Source organism: Poecile atricapillus, chromosome 1 (assembly GCF_030490865.1).
Source record: "Poecile atricapillus isolate bPoeAtr1 chromosome 1, bPoeAtr1.hap1, whole genome shotgun sequence".
Lineage (NCBI taxonomy): Eukaryota > Metazoa > Chordata > Aves > Passeriformes > Paridae > Poecile > Poecile atricapillus.
In genome coordinates this window covers 30708169-30730644 of record NC_081249.1, presented here as the reverse complement: position 1 = coordinate 30730644, position 22476 = coordinate 30708169, and the positions used below count along the sequence as shown (strand labels likewise).

Genomic DNA, 22476 nt, shown 5'->3' with positions numbered 1-22476 from the left:
CAAGATAAACAGTCAGAGAAGATAAATTTTAAATGTAACTTCAGTGAAAAATACAGACCTTCCTCACTTCTCCAGTAACTTCATTATAGTTCACAACTATACTTCTCAAGAAAACAAGCATATGACATGGAAACATGCATGTGATATAGACCAGAAGTCCAAAAAATCCTTTTTATATTCCAGCAGCAATAGCACCTGGACTTCTTAACAGGAGACAAAGTAATTTCCTGAAGAAAGTCAAGCTTAAAGAAAAATATGGATGACCACAGAGGTCCAAGGCTGCATTCTAATACATGGGTTAATGGAAACAATGTATGCAGCTCAAAAGGGTAAAATTGGCCATGCCCAGGCATCTCAGAAAAATAAAGCAAACTAGGAGTTTGTACATGGTAAGGGATGCTATGTATCACAGTGATGAAGCCCTGCTGTCATTCCCCACAAAGGTAGCTGCCATGGCAGCAGACAGGCAGTAGTACCCAAGGTAAGCCCTGCACACGGGCACTATGCTCTGCGCATCACTGGACAAAGTGCTGTGTCCTCCTGCCTACCTACCATGTGTTTATTCCATTCCAGCTCCCCACTGGAATCCACTGTACAACCCTTTTTCTCCTTTTATGTTTCTTTTAAAGTAAACAACTCCTTGTGGACAGGAATTCCTGATGACTGTCCCATCCTACCCATATTCTTACTCTGAACATCAATTCTTATTAGGACCATGTCCATGCTATATAAGCATATTCTTCTACTGAGGAACATTCCATACTTACAGATCTACTACTTCAAATAGCTTAGCTCTGAGATATCCTTTGTTTAAAAATAAGCTATAGTTTACCTGCATTCCCTCATTTTCTCACGATCTTATGTTTCTTTCAGTTAAATGCAACACTTAAAGGTCAAAAGCGAAAGAGGAAGAGTTGAATTGCAGAAAATAAAGTGAGAATCTTGATCTTAAGTGAAGAGTTGCACAATCTGTTGAACCCTTTTCTGTTTGTGGAAGCAAAAGCAGATTGCTTCTCTCAATAAAGAACAGCAAATTTTGCATATTCTTTCAAGAACGGTACAGGCTCTCACTATATTCTGGGGCCAAGTTTTCACTGGTTTCAGTGATGCAGAATAAGGCATCAAGAAGTTAACTGCAAAAGAAGCAGGGCTGAAATCTGTTTAAATTTAGTGTTGCCTAGATCAAAAGAAAAACAAGGCATAAAATATTGGTGTGGAAACAATCCAGTGTGAAACAGACGATTAGTCTATGATTGTAGGGAGACGATAAATGTTTCATTCAGTAGGCTTTTAGCACATAAGTTTTAGTATCAATAACTTATGTCTTCTCTTTATTCTGTTTTCATTTGCACTGCAATTTTTGGACAATTTTTCATTATGCTGTGAAGCATTCTTGGTCGTTTTCTGTCTTGATTTGCAACAGCATTGCCTCGTTAACGAATTACTGTAAGAGATCGTGTATTCAGAAAGGAGGATTTTATCATCCTTTTATAACCTTCCCACTCCTTCTCTCTATTATCAAAATATTGAGGAAATAGAGTATTAAACTGTCTGGCATTTACAAACTTCATGCTCATATATGGAAATGAAATAATTGAGGAAGGAAAAATAAGCTTCCGAAGTGTTTATCAATTCATTATATTAATGCCATCTGTCCCAGAGCTATGATGTCAGACTTCTTTCTTCCTTCTTCATTAAGGCATAGTTCGTTTACACGAACTGCTGCTTAAGATACTTGCTGGAACACTTAACAGCTCCCTCATTTGTTTGGTAGTTTTATAGGCCTCTTGTGCTGGAGCAGAGGTACAACAGCTTGCAATGCAGGAAAAGAAAAGAGAAAACTACCCCGCTGCGCAGATTTAGTCAATTTTCACTGGCTCTCGCACAGAAAACAAATTGCAACCCCTCACAAAGAGTTCTCTCTCTGCACTGGCAGCCCTGACAAATGCAGACAAAAATGAGTAAATCAGGCAACTTCACATCAGGAGGAAAAAAATGGCTACTGCTCCAACAGCTGCTATCATAATTAAGAACAGATTTCATCACTAAACTCTTGCTGGTTGTATCTGCAGCAAAACAAATACACAGATGTGGCACATTTGCATACTGAAAAATGTGTGCCGTGTAACTGAAACAAATTTGCTTTTTCAGCTCTTAAATATTCACTTTTTAATACGAAACAATAGGGTTGGTTTGCATAATAATCCTCGATCTTTGCTCATCAAACTCATTCAATCGGTATATGAAATATAATGCAGCACTAATACCTAATAAGTGCACATTTCAGTCATGCAATCCAATACCAAAATTTTTTATTATGTCCAATAAGATACAATTTTGAATTGCTTTCTGAACTTTCCTCGGGCACTTCTATTTGTAAATGACATGCTTTAAAAGCAAGATAAAAAAGGGGGAAATATGAGAATTACTTCTTTAAATCATGACAAGCACAAAATTTATTGCCCCTTCATTTATCTGCACATTTTAAAAGGTCACCTAGCCTCATTCAGTGGAGACGAAATGCAACCCTCTCACAGTAGAAGTGGCCTGTGAAAGCAGGGTGGGATTATTAATGCAACAATGCCTGGACCCCCACAATTGTGGTATGTCCTTTAGAAGCTGCAGTATCTTGAGAGACTGTCTTGCAACACAATGAGTCTCTGCATTGTCTTCTCCTCACTCCAAAGTCACATCTTTCCTAGCCATGGCTATTTCATAGCTCAATAACCTCATTGGTTTTATGCAAACTGTCATAGCAGTTTATTGGAATTGTTTCCTGTCTGTAAATCTGTGATAATTAAAGAAAGAATGTGATTATCAAGGTCTATAGATTGTTTAAAGAGCAAATCTGCAGATCTGCTGATAATTTGAAGAACAGTTTCGCCTTAGATATATTTTAAGCCATTCAGTCATGCCACTATGCTTTCCCTGGTGAATACATTTGTTCAATTTAAATCCCTCTGTAGAATTAATTTGTTTATTTTAAGTATTGTGCAGAACTAGATGATTAAATTGGAGCACAGTTTTTTTCAGATAGAGGCATGTCTGATCAAAGAAGGCTGAATACATCTCTTATGGTAGGAGGACATCAAACTGATGTGTCCTCCGTCCTCCTCTTCAGGTACTCATTCCAGAAGCTGATTTGCTGTGTACTGCAGGAGCCTGGATTTAAAATCTGCATTTTTTAGTGATAAAATCTGCATATTTTAGTGATACTCACCTTTAAGTGGAGGGGTTGGGACTCGTAAAGTGTTCCTGCAGATATCTGCACGGATGCACATCTTTGCATGCTTACAAAAAAATGTTATTGCTTGAGAACCAGTTTCTAGACAGTGGACACCATTATAAGGCAAATAATTACAGCATCATGAATGCTGTTTCACAGAAGTACATAACTATCTGCAAGTGGTAAATGACAAGATTTTAACAGCAAACCAGCATGCAAAGAATTCAAATGAAATCTCCATTAAAAATGAGGGGGGCTACACAGCCAGGAAAGCAAAGTAGTGCTAATATGTATATGCTTTTTTTTCCATGTACAGCTTGTCTGTGTTTTGCAGGAAGGGCCTCCAGATAGTACAAGAAACCAGCTGTCTCTACCACTCTCACCCAGTGTGGCAGCACTGATGAGATGATTTGTGCAGCCCCAATGACATAAGATGAGCACTTTCTGTTGCTGTTCTTGGAAATACAGAGAGCTGGCCATGCTTTTCACAGACAGTGGGAGACAACCACGAGAATGTAACAGTACCAGAAACCAAGATCTCCTGAACCTAACCAGCACCGCAGCTGTGTCCTCTGGCACATGATCCTGCACCAGCCAATCCTTTTTTTTTTTTTTTCGCTGTTTTACTTGTTCCTTCAGCAAAGGAGATGAGAGGTGCCACACTGTACAGGTAGTGTTATGTTTGAAGACATCTATAATGCCAATACTGGACCTTACACATTGATAAACTGTCACTTAAAGTAAAATGCACGAGCAGGTGATTCCGTATCTGCAACTTTGCATGCACAGAAAAAAGAAGCCAAATTAGGACTTCTGCAATCAAGGCTGAATCTGTTCCACAAAGAAAAGTCTGAGGCAGATTAGAGTAAGCCCTGAGTTTGAACCATGAAATACTTTTGCAATGAAATTTGTTGCCTAATGCCTTGAAGAACACAGTTTTCCAGCTTTGTGCATAACTTTATTGTTTGTTATTTTGTAACAATATTTTCATCTTGAAGAATAGCTCTTAAAAGCAGGTTCTTAAAAGGAAAAAGGTAAAGAAAAATTTAGATAAGGTTAAGGGGTGTTTTTCATTGCAATGGCAAACTACATAAAGTAATACACACAAAAAGACTGTATTTTGGGGAGAAAACAATAGCAGAAGGACCTGCTGTATGAACCACCTATGTTTTTGTGGATCTCTTAGCCCTAGATGTGCAGTGCAAGTGACATAAGCGTATCAGCAAGAAGCCTATTTTTGTTCACATCTGGATTCTGTTTTGGTTATCAAGTCCTCATTCCTGTTTGTCTGGCAGATGTTGTGTGTACATTTTTAAGATGAGTTTGCAGAGGTTTCCAAGGGAACTCAGGGTCATGGTTTTCTTTCTTTTTTTTTTTTTTTTATCTAGTCTGTGGTTCACTTTATCTTAAAGGTACTATGAATTAGATCTTCAAGAATTTTTCAGTTCCTTTTCTTTATTGTTTTCCTTTTTTAGGCAGTAAAAAAAAGATAAAAGTAGTAAGAAAAGGCTATAAAATTAGTGAATTACTTTTCCTTTCTATATTTAAAATTATTAATTTCTTAGGAATCAGTAATCTCTGCAAACCTATCTCCCCCTTACACTTCAGTACAGTATTTTTGTTGCATTAGAGCAAACAGGACTTACCAAAAAAATGGTGGGTTGGTTTTAATATCAGAAATCAGACAACTGAGATTAGCTCCAGGACACTTGTATAAGTATTCCCTAATGCATGCTGCATCAACAGCAGTCTGGGAATTGCTTTGTTTTTGAAGGACACAAGCTTTGGGATTTGGGATATGTACAGTATAGATATATCATTTCAATGCTGTTTGCATGAAAGCCAGTGAAAGCTTAGTTCAAATGTAATTGAACTGAATTTACTTACAAACTAAAATCCTCATGTTCTTAAAAATATGTCTACACTGTTCATCAATTCCCAGCTTGCTTTGTCTGCATGCAAAGAATTAAAGACCAGGGTGGAGATATGGGCTAGTCTAATCTGAACATTTTCGTCAAGCCTCATAATTTATATGCATTTTGAAATCTGAAACAAACATTTGATTGCAAGTTATTGGGTCGGAGGTAGCCTTCAGTCTCCAGGTATTGTTGTTTTAATGGAAAAATGCTAGCATTAGTTTAATGTATTATAATAGCACAGGGTAATGATCCTTAGCTCACTAGTACTGAAATACCTTGACAACAGCAGTTGAAGTCAATGGGAGCATTGCAAGTGCATATAAAAGTGCAGTCTGCAGACCATTAGGCATAATTTCATCACATCTTTATTGGAATAAAAATTGCACTTAAGCTTCTGCTGTTGTGTTGGCAATTTAGAAACACTCTATTTGTGTACATGAATTTTACAAAGACCCTCTGTTAAATCACCAATTAAATTACTGTTAGGGTGCAGGTACACTGGAAACTTATTTGCATCTAGACCAGCAAAGAGGTAAATGTCCAGTGTTGATAGCATGAGACCAATTTATACCTGTAGAGGCCTTGGTTCCTGTTACATACAAATGAAACATGCCTATCTTTTGCACTGATCTAGATACCACGTTTTCAGTATCAGCACAGACACCCTGACAGAGCAGAGACTTTTGCAGAGATCTGCTTCCCCTTGAACAATTCCACAGGTTATCATAAGTCTTCCCAATTTAGTAGGGAAGAAATGAGATCTACACACAAAGAGCTCCCTTGCAAACCACATCTCTATGGGTACACTATGTGCTAACTTAGGTACTCATGTTTTTGCACATCTGTTTAAAAACAGATGCAACTCTGCTAAGAAAAGTCACAAAGTCTCCAAGCTAGTCACATAAGAGTTTATCCCTGCCCCAGCTGCAAAGGGAACAGGCCACCTGCTTGCTAACAGCAGAGGTTGCAGACATCCCTGGGAATTCCTAGCTGGGCACTGAGATGCATCCTGCCTTGTCTCTAAGGGCAGGCTGTGGCTGCCACCAGACAGCCCTGTGCTGCCTTCCTCTCCACAGAAACCAATCTATGTGTTTGTGGGCTGATGCAGCTCTTCAACCAGCTGCTGGCCTCCAAAACCAACATGAGCTCTGAAGCTTGTCATCCCTTTCCTGATGTTTCATTGGAAATACTTCTTTTACTGGAAATAAAACAAGTCAGAGAAAACCTTTGAGTAATTTACCATTTTTCTGAAGCCTAGGGGGAAATAATGGCTGCTAATTTATTAGCTGACTTCTGTGAGAAGCAGCAAACAGAACACCATGAAAGGTCTTAACAAAAAATGTGGCTTCAAAGAAAACATTATTAACAAAATGCTTTGCATTAGCAAATGCCAAGAAGGCGAAGGAAATTCCTTCAGAAAACATCCTCATGCCAATGTCAAAAGTTATGATGAGCCAAAATAAAAGAAAATTAGGTGAAAGTAAAATAAAAAGGCTTAGCTTTGTGTGGTACTCTGGAGGATGGGAGAAGATAATTGTCAACATCTTCATCATCTGGACACCAGCTATTTCAACTATGCAAAAAGACAGGGCCCAGTGACCCCAGACTGAAGCACAGCACAAGGCCATTATGCTTGTTCCCATTACTCAATGGAACTATTTTCCATTTTTATCATTAACACAGTTGGGATGTTTAACACCTTCTGCCTTGAGTCTCAGCCAAATGATGCCAGTGGCTTGGAGTCACCGGAGCCTGGGCAACAATGCCACCTGTAGCACTGCCAGCCTTGCTGACTTGCTGTAGAAGTAAGCTATCTCCAGTGAGAAATTACCATCTGCAAGTCTGGCATTAGCTCGGGAACAATGACATGCTGTGTGCGATGGGTCAATTTTATTTAGGGGAAAAAACCACCCAACGAGTTCACACTGTAACTTTCTGGCTGATCTTGTGAGAGTCAAAAAGCATCCATCAGGAGAGGGCTGTCCAAGCTCCTGAGCTTAGTGCTGCTTAGTGCTATGGCAATTCTCTCATCCATATATGAGAACAAAATCAACAAAACACTATCAGAGGGCTGCCAGCTCCATGCACAGAAAGTCAAAAGAAGACTTGGTTACATAGGGACGCATCAGTTTCTTTTCACATTCACAATATGTCATACCAGTGAGGGAAAAAAATGTAATTAGCATGAGCTCCACATCATTTGGTTTAGCACAGCCTACTCAATGCAAATGTCTTCATTTATTTCCTCCCCATGTAAAGCCTCTGGCTCACACTGGTGGTTCCTCTCCTGTCTTATTCTGCACAGCTGCTCTATTCCTTTCCACTGATCTCACACATGCGCTCGAGCCATCCAGCTGAATTCCTTCAATGTCCTGCACTTTTCTGGGACAGAAGTGTCCTTTCAGCTCCGAAGAGTGTCCTTCATTATCATTAGAGGAAATGCAGCGAGTCCTAACTATCTTCTGCCCCTTTGGAGCCCTTTTGTCAGTCTGCCTTCTCCAGCAAGTGGAGTACCAGACAAATGCCTCCTGTAACAGCCAGGCTGTGCTTTCAGCTTCACCTTCTCCATCCCCTCCTTCTTACCTCACTCTTCCTCCCAAGTGTGGTCTTTGTTCACCCTATTAAGAATTCCTCCTCCCTAACTCCATCTATGTTTTTCTGTTTGGGTACTTCTCTCAGCCTAGTCGCTATCTCCTTTCTTCAGGTGCGATAGGTTAATTTACTTTCCAGGCTCCTGTTAACCTTTCCTCTGCCTTTCCAGGGCTGATAGGCTCTATCACAGGATACTTCTAGCTGTGTGCTTGTACAGCACCTTGCATAATGAATCCCAACCTCAGGCTTTTCAAACACATTATCAAGAATTCAAGCTTCTTGTCAAACCCAACAGAAAACCACCCTGCTGTACATTTGCTGAAGAATAAGCAGGAAAGAAGATATAGAGCTGACCTGTTCTCACAGCTCTTTGCACCATCCTGCAGTTTCCCTCTATCCTGTGCATTTAACCCTCAGTTGTAATCATGCACCTCAAAAGCCTACCTGAATCAGGACAGTCTAATTTTTAATCTGAGCCTATCACGGTTTAATCAGAAAAATTTTGTGTGTGCCTGCTACTTGTTATTTAATCTGTGAAATCCAGCCTATAAAACCTGTTGGTGTAAAGATAAGCACTTTATTTAATATCCAATTAAATGTGGTCACCAGAGAAATCACAGCTTATGCAACTTTATCAGAAAAAGATTAATCTATTTCAGGCTTAACCCAAAATGTCATAAAAGAACTCATGAATTTAGATAGGAATCCACTTATTAGCCAAAGACATTTTCCTATTGAGTCAGAACAGTCTAAATTGCTGCCTATATTTATACTTGGTTCAATCAAATTTCTGTACTCAGTAGCTGTCATTGATTTTCAGGACAATTATCAAACAAAAATGATGAACAAACTGCAGGAACATTATAGAGTCTTTTTCAACTCCACAGTAATCATTAGAAAATGCACAGCCTGCTCATTGATAATGCTCTAATGGCTCACAGGGTGACATCATCAAATTAAAAAGACAGTCACACCCGGAAGGCAGAAGATTTCTGGTTTTTTTAAGCATTACCATTTACCACTTTAAAGTTAATTGTATTTCGCTTGGTGTTCAAAACACACAAGGCTGCACTGAAAGTTACTTTTTTCATATTGTGTGATCATGCCCAAAACCATGATTTTAGAATGAGGAAGCAAAGAGTTTAACTTATTTCTTTAAATTAAGCAGACTTTCCTTCCTGCCTGGAAACTGATATTCCTCAGTTCATTAGCTGAGTTTCCCACAAGGCCTACAAAGGCACATTCCATTTCTATACTGTTTGATTTGTCTAGCTGACTTATTTTAAAAGAAGTAGTCTATATTAAGATTATTAAATAATAGCTATGTGGTTTCATTTTTCCACATTAATTATAATCCTTTATAAGATATGTATTTCACAGTACAGAAAACTTATTTACAAAACAAAACAAAAGTGTATAGGTGCATCCGTAGAAGTAGCAGAGCTGCAGTTAGTTGCTGGGGCACAGAAATTTTGATTTTTGTCTACTAGGTCAACCTGAGGCAAAAGATTCAAGTGCAATGGCTAAAAATCAGTATTAAACAATGATGCTTTTATGGCCTACTTAAAATGAGTTCAGTGATCCAGCCCCACTCCACTGAGTGCAAAAATACCTATCTGTAGTCAATGCATAAAATGTACAATATAGAAAAGCTACAGGAGTGAAACTCACACCTGGCTACAGCAGATTTGCTGAACTGTATCTTCCCTTCCATGCTGTAAATTCTTTTGTGGTACTCTACAGATAAGGAGTTCATTTGCAAAGTTTGGCATGGATTTCAATTCCGTATAAATTTTGAAAAAAAATGGGAAAATTATTTACGTGGACAGCATCTTCCTGTCACTGAATAGCAAACCTAAGCATCTCAGAAGAGGCAGTGGATGCCCATTAGTTTAGCCCTTGTTCTGTACACACAAAAATTCAATATGAAGAAAACAGCAGTTTTAGTTTGAGAGCCAAGCTCATGGATGAGAAGATGGGAGTGGGAAATGTGGTCCAGTCCATTTCAAGAGAAATTAATTAGGCCTGCATTTGGATATATTTTAGAACAGGTGAGAACCTTGCTTGGGCACCACAACCAAGGTTTCCTGTACTGGTGCTGTGCCAATCCCACAGGCCCCAGATGCTGGCAGCAGCTCCTGGAGAGGCAGACCCCTGTCCCAGCTCCTGTCTGGCCTGCAGGGAGCCACCAGCCCTCCCTGCCCGACCTCACTCAGCTACAAAGGCTTTGCTCAGAAGAATGCTGCCAAGAAGTGTCAGCAGAAGGATTTGCTTCACTGTGGACCTTCAAAGATTTGTGGCGGGTACTTTTTAGCTGAACTTCCTCTGTGGCAGCTCCTCATCCCATGCTCTTTATATAGCAGCAATTAGCATATCTGAGAAATACCCATTCGGCATGTTTTATGGTCTCTTCTCTGTATTGAGATAGTTCTGTAAGTTATGAGCACAGATATGCTATAATTCCTAATGTACAACTGTCAGGAAATCACTCACATAGATTTATTCACTGAACAGTTGGTGAGGAAACTGATTTTGAGCAGGGAGCTAGAAACTTTAATTACACGAGAGAAAAAAATTACTGAAGCACCTCTGACTGGTCAAGAAGCTCCTTTGATGCTCTAAAGACATGACCTGAAGTTAACAGATTAATGCAGCATAGTGTTTCTGAATTCAAATGCTGGCTTCTGCCCCAATTTTTATTCTGTATTGCTATTGCTGACTTTCTTCAATGTAATAACGATGTCAAAAAACAACCACAAGTGCATTACATCTGCACTTCTGGAACAAAACAAAGAAGACTGAAGACAAAAGACCATCCTCCCTCAAGCAATATCTTCTTGACCAAAGGAAGTTCATACAATGTAGAAGAGAAATATTCCTCCCTGTCAAACCCTGCTCTTGCTACCAGTGAATGCAATGGCAAAACTCCTATTAATTTCTAGTGGAGGATGTGCAGTGAATAACTCAGATGGAAGTGGTAAACCATAAGTGACATAATCACTCAGGAACTGTCTCTCCCTCAAGTGACCTAAATGACAGGAAGAAATACAGTGAGAAACATTAATCTGAGTTTAATAAGAAGCCTTTAGTTATGCTTCTGTGTTAACTTCAATCTCCAGCGTGAAGTTATGGAAGAATTTCATGTGTCACTATGTATGGGGTCAACTGTGGCACAGACATCAAAACACAGAGCTGGGGGTTCAGTCTTTGCACTTTTGCACTCAGCTTTGACACCAAGTCACCCCTGGCTCTGCTTACTCTGGGCCTGTGGCCAGCCACGACTCTGTCCAGCCTTGGTCTGGGAATGGAGTAAGCTGCATGATCCAGGTGTGCCATCCTGTCCTCTACCAGCGCCCCACTTAATTTTCCATCTGATCCCTCCACTGGGACCACCAGCAAGTGGGGCCAAGGGAAGCAGGCCTGTTCTGGCAGCAGCACCATCACAATGTCCCCATCTGCCTTCACCTCAGCTAATCCCCTTTGTAACCAAATGCAAAATATTATTTTCAGAGATGTCATTAATGCTTATTAAGAGCTTTGAAACTCCTGAATGCATTAGCTTACAGTAGTAAAAAACACACAATTTTTTGTTTATTGATATGAATGCAGCTGGCTTTTATCAAAAGCTATATTCCCTGTGAGTAGGTGTGGTAGGAAAAAAAAGTACCTTCTCTGTTTCAGATGTCAGCTCTGTGTAGAGGTTCTTCATATATATTTAGAAACCCTGTTTGAGCATAAAGTTTTGCCTCTTCCACCTCCCACAGAAGCTATGTGTACCCACAGGCCCATTTTTGTGCCTTTTGCAGTACCACTTCTGGGGGCAAAACGGGGTAACGCATTTTCCCCCCGAGACAGTGACAGCCAATCTGTGAAGGCAGTGATGCCTCACGGTCTAAATTTTTCTTCTCATAGGAGAGGACAAGCTTCTTTAGAAATAACCACAGCCATGAAGTTTGATTCTTTTTCAGGGGCGTAGTCTGGACATAGGTCCATTCCTACCTGAGAGGAGAAACTGCATGGGAAGGAAGGCTGTCCTAAGGCTTCCTCGTGGGAACAAACAAACTACAGAAAAACAATAAAGTTTTGGGCCCTGCTCATCCATCTCTGAGCTACTGAAAGATCTTGCATGCAGACTTTATCATAAATTTTGATTGCTGCTTACAGTATTTTTCAAACTGTCTCACATTGCACTTGATCCTCCCATGAGGACAAAAATTTAGACCATGACTAACTCCTTTTCAGTGAGTTTCCCAAAGCATAATTTCATTCTTTTCTCTTCAGTTTCCCACATAATTCTTTTCTCAGATTCCTTCACTGTTATGCAGCCCAGTTAATTTTTATGTCCTCTCCATCGATATATTTTTAACTCTTCCTGCATACTAAACATTAATGATTTGGTGTAAGGAAGACAATTAATAATCTGGTAATGGCATTTTCCCAACTGTCCTTCTCACACTACAGTTGGTCCTTCAGCCCATGCCTTTTTTCTACACAGCATACTTCTGCTCTGAACTGCTATTTCCATGAAATCAGAATTTAAGCAACTAATATGTTTTATTGTATCAGATGTCTCTGATAATATGCTTTCTTATATCAGATGTCCCTAAGATTATAATTAAAATCAGGAAAGGCCTCTTGGAAAATATTACAGAACTGCCAAATCATGGTCATTTTATACACTTTGTATTAATACTTGGTTTGACACACAAGAATTTGTGATCAATAATCTCGCAGCTATATTCCCCTTTTCTACTTCTGATCTCAAAGTACCAGCAGCCACATTAAGTTGTACCTGCCTCTGTATTTGACTGCAGTTGTACAACTACCTTTAAATAAATGCAAGATTTGATTAGCAATCGATTATCTTCTGGTATTTGAATAATAATAATCTCTAGCATGTGCAAGAAAAAAAAATCACCTTCAATATCTCACTTCAAAGAAGTTACAACCCAGTCTTCCATCCCATCTCTCCCTAAACATCTGTTAGTGATAAGAGCTAACAAGAAATGTTCTTGGGTTTGCTTTCTTTCTAGCTACATAAGCTTCCCTTGCAGTCATTTGCAGTAAATGCAGAGGAGTATGAACAGCAATTTTTGGTTCTGAGAGAAAATGTTGGTTCTCAATATTCCTGACCTTGTGGCTCACTGTCTTGAACTATTTTTGTATATTTATCTTCTGAATAAAACGTGGTGAAAACATCATGCCTCCATTTCACAGAGAAACATGCTGGTGGGAAGGGAAGAAAGTGGGGAATGTATGAGGGAATTTCAGAAAGGAAACACTTGTCCTAAACCATGTAAGGGGCAACCTCAGCCTTTCTGGCATGCTGGTTTTGACCCGTGAAATAAAAAAGGCACCATATTTCAGAACACGCGACTGTAACATATAAATTACAATTAAGAGATTTGGAAAGACATGAATATATAATGTATGCATTTCTTTACAGATGCATTTTTCTCCAGACAGTCCGGTGCCTGCTTTAATTTGGAAACTATCCATTTTCATACAAAGTTAACCAAGAGTGACAGGAAATCAGAAGCTTACGTGATATATCTTTTCTGAACTTGAAAAAAAACCCCACCCTCCTGTTAATTACTTTTCTAGGAGGCTGTTTTGTGATACCACAGGGATAGATCTTCCATATTCATAAGTGTTACAGAAATGAAAACTTTACAACACACAGTGTGAATAAAGTATGCATGAAATAAAATGTATAAAATAAAACATACAGATATTTAAAAGTCTATTTGTCTTCATTTATTGTTACGCAAATATGTGACCAGTAATAAAGAATTTAACTGCTTCTGGCCTGGCTGGATGAGTTGCTGGAGATCTGACCTCTTTAACCTTATACATCAAGCAGTACATATACATTATTTATTTAGCTGGAATTAACAGTCATCTGTGAAGCTCACTGTAGTTTCCTTTAGCTCTCTTTCTCATTAGTCATACCTGACCCCTATCAGTATGTTCAGTGGTAGCATTTTCATGTCATTCTGATTCATGAAAGACTAGGAAACTACAGAACAAAGAAGATAAATAATTTTCATGGATTTTTTTTTTTTTAATTTAAAATATCCAACCACCTTTACATCTTACATGATCCCTTATAGATTGCTGTGAAGATGAAGAATAGACAAAAATGCTCTGCTTTGCTATAATTATTGGAAAGGACAATGTGAGCTGGTATTAATGTAAGTACTCTGTAGAAGCATCAAGGGCTTGGACTCCTCACCTGACTGCATACTGACACAGTGCTCGAGTGCTGTGCAATGGGAGGTCTGGGAAATAAAATCCACCTTAGTATTTCACTGGTAATCTGAACTTCACAGCAAGCCCACCTTTTCTCTCTGTACCCTGACCCTCTCTTTTGTTTAAGAAGCCATGAAGCACATGGGGAGAAGATGCTCAGCCAAAACTTCACATGGAGGACAATTTCTTGTGTCGGTGAGAGCGCCACGTCCAGCACACAGCTCCTGCAACCACATCCACATCCAGAAAGGTTGCTTTCTCCAGCTGCTGAATACCTTACAGGCCTGGGAGCAATCCATGCTAATGGGGCCAAAGGTGGAAAAGTGATAGCAATACCGTGTATCTTTTCAGGCACATTTTACAAAGAACATCTATTAGACTACTTTGTTTCTGGTCAGGAGGACTTTTATTACAGGCAGTTATCATCATAAGCACTACAATGGATTAAAAAAAATCAGACAAAATGTGCAATTAAAATCTGGGGTTTGTAATTCCAGAAATCTTATTTCCTTCATCAATAATTTTAGTGCTTACCACAGGGAACTGAAGAAGCAATTAAACAGGGCTGTGGACATTTTTATGCATGCACTCTTGTATCAGCTCCAGAGCTGATTCATAAACCAAGCCATCCACTCGGGGGGGTTAAAAACTAAAAGGCAAGACAAGTTTCTTGCAATTAATCATACTCTTACATCCACTGAGATTTCTTTACTACAAAAGTGGCTACTTTTCCAACTTTTGAAAAGATGGAAAAACCAGTTTTAGCAAAGGAAGGCTCTGACTGATGAGACACCCCAGTAAGCTGCTCAAGTATGTTTACAATAGTAAGAAAAAAACAACCTCAGAGAGAACTTGGAAAAAAAAAACAGGTGAAAACATTAAGCAATATCCTTGAAAATCATAAGTTTACATCTAATTTCAAGATATTTTTCTCTGATCATAGTCATTTTGCCAATGAAAAACAATGTGGAACAAGTGACTCACAAAATACACAATACATACCATATGGTAATCAATCCATACAGAAAACTTTAAAGGCTATTATTTTATTAAATTATTTCTTTTCAAAAAATCTATAGATAAGTTTATCCAGTGCTGTCTCCCCCCAAAAAAATAAATATTGACAATAAATTCAAAAGAGAAAGAATCTTGTTTCACTGAGGCTAGAAACAGTAAAAGTAGGGAGCTCTAAAAGTAAAGTAAAGGTGTCTAAATAGCATTTCCCTTCTACAAGAGCTGTCATGGAAGAATAACCAGAGAGATTAGGCCCACTGTGCTCACTGAAGCTGCCTTCACACACAGTTGTTCTGTGCCCTGGAGACTGCAGAATGTGAGAAAGGCAAAGGCTTGTCAGGATTTGAAAACTATACCAAAAAAACCCCAAACCCTTCATATTGTGGTCTCAACTGTGTTTGTTAAGAGCATGTCCAATACCACTCTATTTAATACACTCTTTCTTCACAGTCCTACTCTGTTGAACCCTGCTACATAAATACAGGCAGTAACACACAGCCCTCCCACAGACACACATGAAGGTCCTGAATAACTCACCACTAGCAGGGATCCCTGCACCACATTGCTCTTGTTGTGCAGTTCTTCCTGTTTAACATGGGAAAACATTCTTTATTTGTGGGGAAGGTCAGGGCTACCATTACAGGGATAAATTGATCTGTGTTTCCTTGTAAATGCAGCATGAACATCTGGGAAAGAAAACATCTACAACTGGCTCACACTTACAAGTACTCAAGTGCTGTGATTGCTAACTGGCTTCTCAGGCACTGCAATTCTTCAGTGAAGTCAATAAATGGTAGAGGAGTATCAACACACTTAATTCTGCGCTTATGTCTCCAGCCTCTTTGGGCGCATCCTGAAACAGTGCCGGAAGAAGTCTGGACCCTTTTGCTAATGCATTCAATCTCTCCCTCCCTTTTTATCTAAAAGCATCTTTGACTGTGCTTTTATTTTCATTTCTGCCTTTCTGGGCCAGAACTGAACACCCTGGGAAGTAGAGAAGAAAGACTTGAATTCTACTCTTAGTCCTGCAACACTTCAACAAGCTCCACTGCAGTCAGGGGGATGTAGTGTTGTGCCTCTGAGGAAAAGCACTTACTCAGATCCCCTTTAAACCCTTATCCTTCCTCATGAGATACTGTTTCCCCTCTACTGTCCCACAGATCCAGGTATGTGATATTTCCAGAGGAAGCATGAACTGATAATGACTGTCTTCCCTATTTAGTTTTCACTGGACCTTCTGTTCTCAAATGAAATGCAGCAGCACATGAACTTACATCTTCAATTCTAAACTGGAATGAAACTTCTTATCATACATGCATCTTCTTCAAATAGACTGACTTGGATCAAATTATCAACACTGAGGCTGAATTGTGAAGTTTTTTCAGGCAGAGGAAAGAGTTGTGGGGTGGTCTTGCTTTCCATTAATATGTGAGGATAGAGCTAATAGGCAAAAAAAAAAAAAAAAGATTGCAGATTCAAGATCTGTGTGTGCCAGATGCTGATAGCTATACATAGCCACTCAAAGGAGAGTGACTGCAGAGAGTATCTTACCCAGGCAAATAGGAATTTGCCTAAGATCACTGCCAAAAAAAAAAAAAGCAACCCCAAACTCAACCTTTAATCTATGCTGCATTACTTCTGCTGCAGAAGTTGTGTAAGTGCTCCGTGAAGTGAATAAGAAAGAGTATGTCCTCATGATGACCTTGCCTACATTTCACATAAACGTGTTTCCAAATTTAACAAAAGCAAATCTTCTTTTTTACCATTAGACTCATAGTCATTCTTGAATACAACCTCTTTGCTCCATAACCCTTAAGAGAAGTAAGCAAAGGACAATAGATGAGGCTTCTTCAATGTAATAAAAAGGCAGCATGCAGCCTGTGAGATGAAATTCAAAAACAGAACTTGGATATAAAGAACATGATTTTCCACCCTAGGTTTTTCTTATTGTTTCACTCAAGAACATTTTAAAAAAGAGAGGCACTTGATTTCCCTGCCTCTTTTCCTCTATACCCTGGTATCAAATTTTTCTTCCCTTTTATCCAATAAAGTGGGTTTTTACGTACAGCAATATAATTTCTAAGTAGTTCAAAATGTGAAATACCTGTACTTGAGATGACGAGCTATCATCTCTACAGAGCAGTATGATAATTTTGGAATGACCAGGAAGTTTGGTATGGATTCTAATTAACACTGATGAACCCGGCTACTAAAGATTAAATTCCCAAATGAGTAAATGCTACCTTTCTACACACAGGTCTATCCAAATTATTCTCATTAAAACAATTAAAAAAATTTATAAGCTTCAGTCTGTGTCAAGGCATTGAAGGCTTTCCAAAACTGATTAAAAATATAAAATGAGTTATTGAACTGCATTAAAAATCAACCTTTTTCATCTATTGAAAAGTAATGGTCTATAATTTGTGTTCAGGAGATTTTATTTCCAGTGAATAATAATTGTACTGCAGCCAACTCTGTGCCCTGTTTCTCTGAAAACCTCATGGGATGTACAGAAGAGGGTTTTGTATCCTGCTGATGACACACTCACACACGTTGTGTGACTCTTCTTATTCTCCAGTCCTTACAGAGAAGCTTAAGTTTGTTTCATTATGTGTTTATTTTTCCACTGATGGTTATTTCAAACTGGTAAACACAAATGGAAGTGCACAGGTATCATAAAATGGTTTGGGTTTGAAGGGATGTTAAAGATAATCTAACTTCAGTCCCAGTACTGTGGGCAGAGACACCTTCCACTAGACCACATTGCTCAAAGCCCCATCCAACCTGGCCTTGAACACTTCCAGAGATGGGGCATCCACAGCTTCTCTGGGAAGCCCTTTCTAGTGTTTCACCATGCTTAGAGTAAAGAATTTCTTCCTGAGATCTAATCTAAATCCACCCTCTTTCAGCTTCAAGTCATCACCTCTTGTTCGATCACTACATGCCCTTGTAAAAAGTCCCAAAGTCCCTTCCCAGCTTTCTTGCAGGCTCCCTTTGGGTCCTGGTGCCCTAAGGTCTCACTGGGCCTTTCTTCTTTCTTCCCTTTCTCCAGGCAGAACAACCCTGAACTCTCCCAGCCTGTCTTCATATGAGAGGTGCTCCAGCCCTGTGATCAGCTCAGCATCCATCCTCTGGACTTGCTCCAGCAGATCCACATCCTTCTTGGGTTGGGGGCCCCAGAACTGGTATTAGATAGGTAAGACTCTGGTAAGGAGAAATACCAGCTCCTGAGTAAGGGGAGGGATAATCTCAGCAACAACACAGACTGGGTTCTAATTGGCAGGACATGAGCTCTGCAGTGAAGGACCTGGGGGTTCTGGTGGACAGCAAGCTGACCAGGAGCCAGGAAGACCTCACAGTGCTGCCTACATGAACCCTAGAGCACAGTGCCTGCCCTACCTAGCCCATCTCAGCCATGCACCATTTTTTTTAGCAGACAGGTTCATTTCACTACCAGCCCTTGATGCCCTACCTCAAGCCCTCTGCCCCTCTCCTTCTTTCCTGGCTGCTCTTAAGCAGCTTTCTGCCATTCTCATTCCTGTTTCCATGTAGCTTCCAGGCACTCCTGTAGCCTACTTGTCAGCCTGCTTTCCCTCACAATCATCCTGTATGACATCTCTACTCTTCCCACAGCCACTTGGGATACTAGGTCTGTCCTGGTCAACACCTTTAGCCTCACTCTGAGCAAGAAGCCTCATTTTGCCTTCAAATATTCACAGCACCATGGCTGCAAGCACCTTAAAACATCTGGCCCTAAGAGGAGATGACAAACATTTGACGTAAAGAAGAAAATTTATGAGTTTAATAGCAGAAGCTTTAAAAAAGGATGGGAATTCTTACACAATTCTACCAGAAGACTTATGATAGAAATAATAGGAATGGAAAAAATATTTTGAAATTAAAGAAGTCCAACTGAAAATCAAAGGGCGGGTAGATTAAGCAACACTGAATAAAAAACCTTCAGTCTTGGTCAATATTTCTCCCTGTAGCAATACCAGTGGGTTACAAGTTTCAGCTTGTGCCACTTGGGATGGAAAAAGAACAAAGAAAATATCAGGATAAATTAAAAACAGCTGGTCCATTGTCTTTCATTGGTTTTTCAGATCTAAACATTAACTTTCATTAGCTCCAGTTTCAAACTCCAACATCTATAGCACCTACTATTTCTCTTCTTAGAAGTTTGTCCATCATTTTTAATAAAAATATTTTTTAAACCACCAGACACTGCTTTTGGTCCACCTCCTTCAACTTCAGTTGAATGTTTATATTCTGTTATCAAATACTATTTCATTAATACGGCATCGCACAAAATCTGTGAGAAATTGGTGAATATTTTAGTATGTATCTTGCAGTCCACTCTCTCCTACTATAGTTTACATAGCCATTAGTATCTAAACAAGTTAGTTTAAAGTGATCTCAGCTATGTATCCTCATCTAGAAACTGCAGTATAAACTTACGCTTATGCAGCAGCACAGATTACATACAACAAATTAAATCTTTTTTTTCAGAGGTAGACAAATTTGGAATGCAGATGGAAAATTCTGAATTTCAGACAAACAAATGATTGCCTATCAGAACTCCTTTCCATAGTAGTCCTTAGAGTATTGCATACATGTAAAGGGGAGAAATTTGAAAGAGTCAGATAATTGCCACAGGCATCCTTAATTCTAACAACACTTCCCACTTGCAGATAGAAGCACAAATCTGAAAGAGGTAATAATAGCTAAATGGATATTACTATCTGCCGTTACCTGATCTATCTGCACAATTACAGCAGTTTGTGAATGCTGTATTTGCTTATAAGATCTGGCTTAAGAGCCTAAAACAACCCCTTTTTAGGAACAACATATCACCTACATGGTGTTTGTAACTGATGGAACTTTCACTTGGAGAAAAATCACAGAAATAATTGCTTCCAGAGAGATTTCTTTCCCAAACCAAACCCAAGGGGAATACAAGAGTCAACTCCATTTCTGAAAAGCAGACATTAAGAAGCCATAGAACTCCACCAAAAATTAGATTTTTCCTGTCATTTAACAATGCCAGAAACAAAATTTTAAGACTTAAAACATCTCAAGACACATCACAGCTGTCAAAAAAGAGTAAACAATCATTGCCTCTTGTCTGAGAAAGTCACAGTGATTCAGTCAAATAGAGTCCTATAAATACTTTAATTTTTAAAGTCATAGGACATCTATCAATTTGCACAAGGGATGATGTGACCATCTTTGTACTGACATACAGGCCTTTGAATACACCCTTGGAAAAAACCCCACCCTTTATTCTGCCAAAACTAATCACTTCCCTCTCATCAAAAAAGACAAAAAAGAGACAATCACAGTCAAAGTGGTAAAGCAAAGTGTCCTCCTGGCATAAAAGGAATGTGAAATAAATGAATTTACAATAAGTCCAAGCAGACATATTTTTTATCTATTGCTGATAAATAAATATTGTCTAAAAGCTTTTCCAGACACCTTCTCATACTTGGTAGCATGGCCAGATGTATTGGGTCAACCTACTACACCAGGTCTCTACAGATGGAAATCTTTTAAGAAGGAAACCTCAGTCTCAGAAATTGGCTTGAAATAAACAGATACTATTAACTAAAAGGAGAGTCTCATAGCTGTATTCTCATCTCTTCTGCAGATTTCATATTGTGTAAGTAATTTATTTAGTTTGTAAAACTACTTTGACATTGAGGATGGCAGAACTATTTCTGGTCACATTCACTTCATTTAATCTTTGACAAAGAGAAAGAAATCAATGAAATATGAACAGTAAGAAGCAATACACCTGCCTAGAAAAAAAACCATCCAGGCTTTATAGATGAACACTCAGGAAAGAGTCAGTGAAATAATATACACTATTAGAAAATGTGCTACTGCAGGAAGTATTTGGTCCTGAAGACAATAAGCATTTTGCTGTTGAGGTATCTTTAAATTATTGTGAGGCTGCTATTTGCAATATACTATATCAATGTTACCAAAAGAGTCAACATGCAAACCAGTATGTTAAAAATATCTAAAGAAACAGGTGCAATAGGTTCATCCATCCATCCACCCATGTGTGGGGGTGTGTCATAAGAAATATAAAAACACTTACTTCTGCTTGCTTAGGAATGCTGAACTTGGTGATCTTTGACTTGGTCCTGGCTGAATCAGGCTTGCTGGAAGGCACTCCCCGATATGACTTGGTCGTCTCTGCTGGCAACTTCAGCTTTGGTGACTCATCAGGAGCCTGGTCTTGACCGTCCATTGGCCTCACATAAGCTGTTGGCTTCTGCTGACCCAGACTGGGCTTTGAAGCAAGAGAAGGTGGGAAGTTTTGGACACAGTGCCCCCCACCGTGCTTTGCTGGCCTCTCTTGGACTTGAGTTCCTCCTTCTGAGCTACAACTGAGCTTTGCTGGCTGCTGGCCTCTGTTGATGTTGTCTCCTAATGTGGACCTCAGCGAGCTTTGCTGGGAAGTATTGGAGGAGGAGGAGGAAGAGGAGGTGGAAGAGGAGGTGGAAGAGGAGGTGGAAGAGGAGGAAGAAGAGGAGGAAGAAGAGGAGGAGGTGGGACTCGATGCATAGCGTTTTAGTTTCTCCAAATTGGATTTTTGGTTCGCCAGTTTGAAGTCACCCTTGTGTGACTCCAGCGACCGGTGTCCGTGTTTGCTTGCTCTCTGCTGGCCATCTGAAGCGGCATTATGCCCAGCCTTCTGCCAGCCCATCGTGGTACTTTTGCTCTGCTGGGCAGCTAGGGATGCTGGTGTGGAAGAAGTAGTGCTGGAAATAGGAGGAGGAGGTGGTGGTCTTGAGTCTGTGATAAGATGTTCATCAGTCTTGGGGAGAGATGTCTGAGGAACCCCAGGTTTTGGAACCCCAACGAGATGGCTCTGGTTTGACCGGTCAGTTAACAAGTCTTTCATTTCATCATAGTTGCCCAACGTATTCTGGATGCGATTGGAAAGCTCATCCCCCTTGTTAGTCTGCAAAACAAAAATTGAGTGTTCTGCTACAGTCAACATAAGAAAAACAAGACTCCCTGCATGCTTCTGCTGAAATCCTTACTGAAGTAAGACTGTCTTATTCAGCAGCAGCGTTGAGGGATGAAATCGAAAATCCTTATTGTCTCTGAAGACGCTTGTCAACATCTTAAATCTACCCTGAACTGGAAAAGCTATAAAGGGCCTTAGAGTATATAAAAAAAGAAATCTATCACTGATATCACGCTGTAGTTAAAGTATATTACCTGGAAACTGGAAAATTTATTATTGCAACTGCACAGAGTGGTTTGGATTAAATCTGACCATGATAAAACTTTTCCTGTAGCCCAATGCAAGCTCTCCTTCAGTCATGAATGAAAACACTGCATTCCAAATTTCTTCCTCTGCCTGCCTAAGTTTTCATAACCATCTGGGAAGCCACACAACATCCCATGCAAGCACTGAATGAATTTGTCAGTCTAAGCCAGCCAAATGCTCTGAGG

General features: G+C 39.5%; 1 protein-coding gene across 1 annotated transcript in view; it reads right to left on the bottom strand.

Moving 5' to 3' along the window:
- Positions 1–22476, bottom strand: part of AFF3 (ALF transcription elongation factor 3) — a 319688-nt gene that overhangs the window by 242431 nt on the left and 54781 nt on the right. Inside the window, exons 3-4 of the mRNA XM_058829676.1 lie at positions 21648–21976; positions 21107–21458 (exon numbers count right to left, since the gene is read on the bottom strand). Of these exons, the coding sequence (XP_058685659.1) occupies positions 21107–21458; positions 21648–21976 (681 nt within the window). The remainder of the gene's footprint in view (positions 1–21106; positions 21459–21647; positions 21977–22476) is intronic.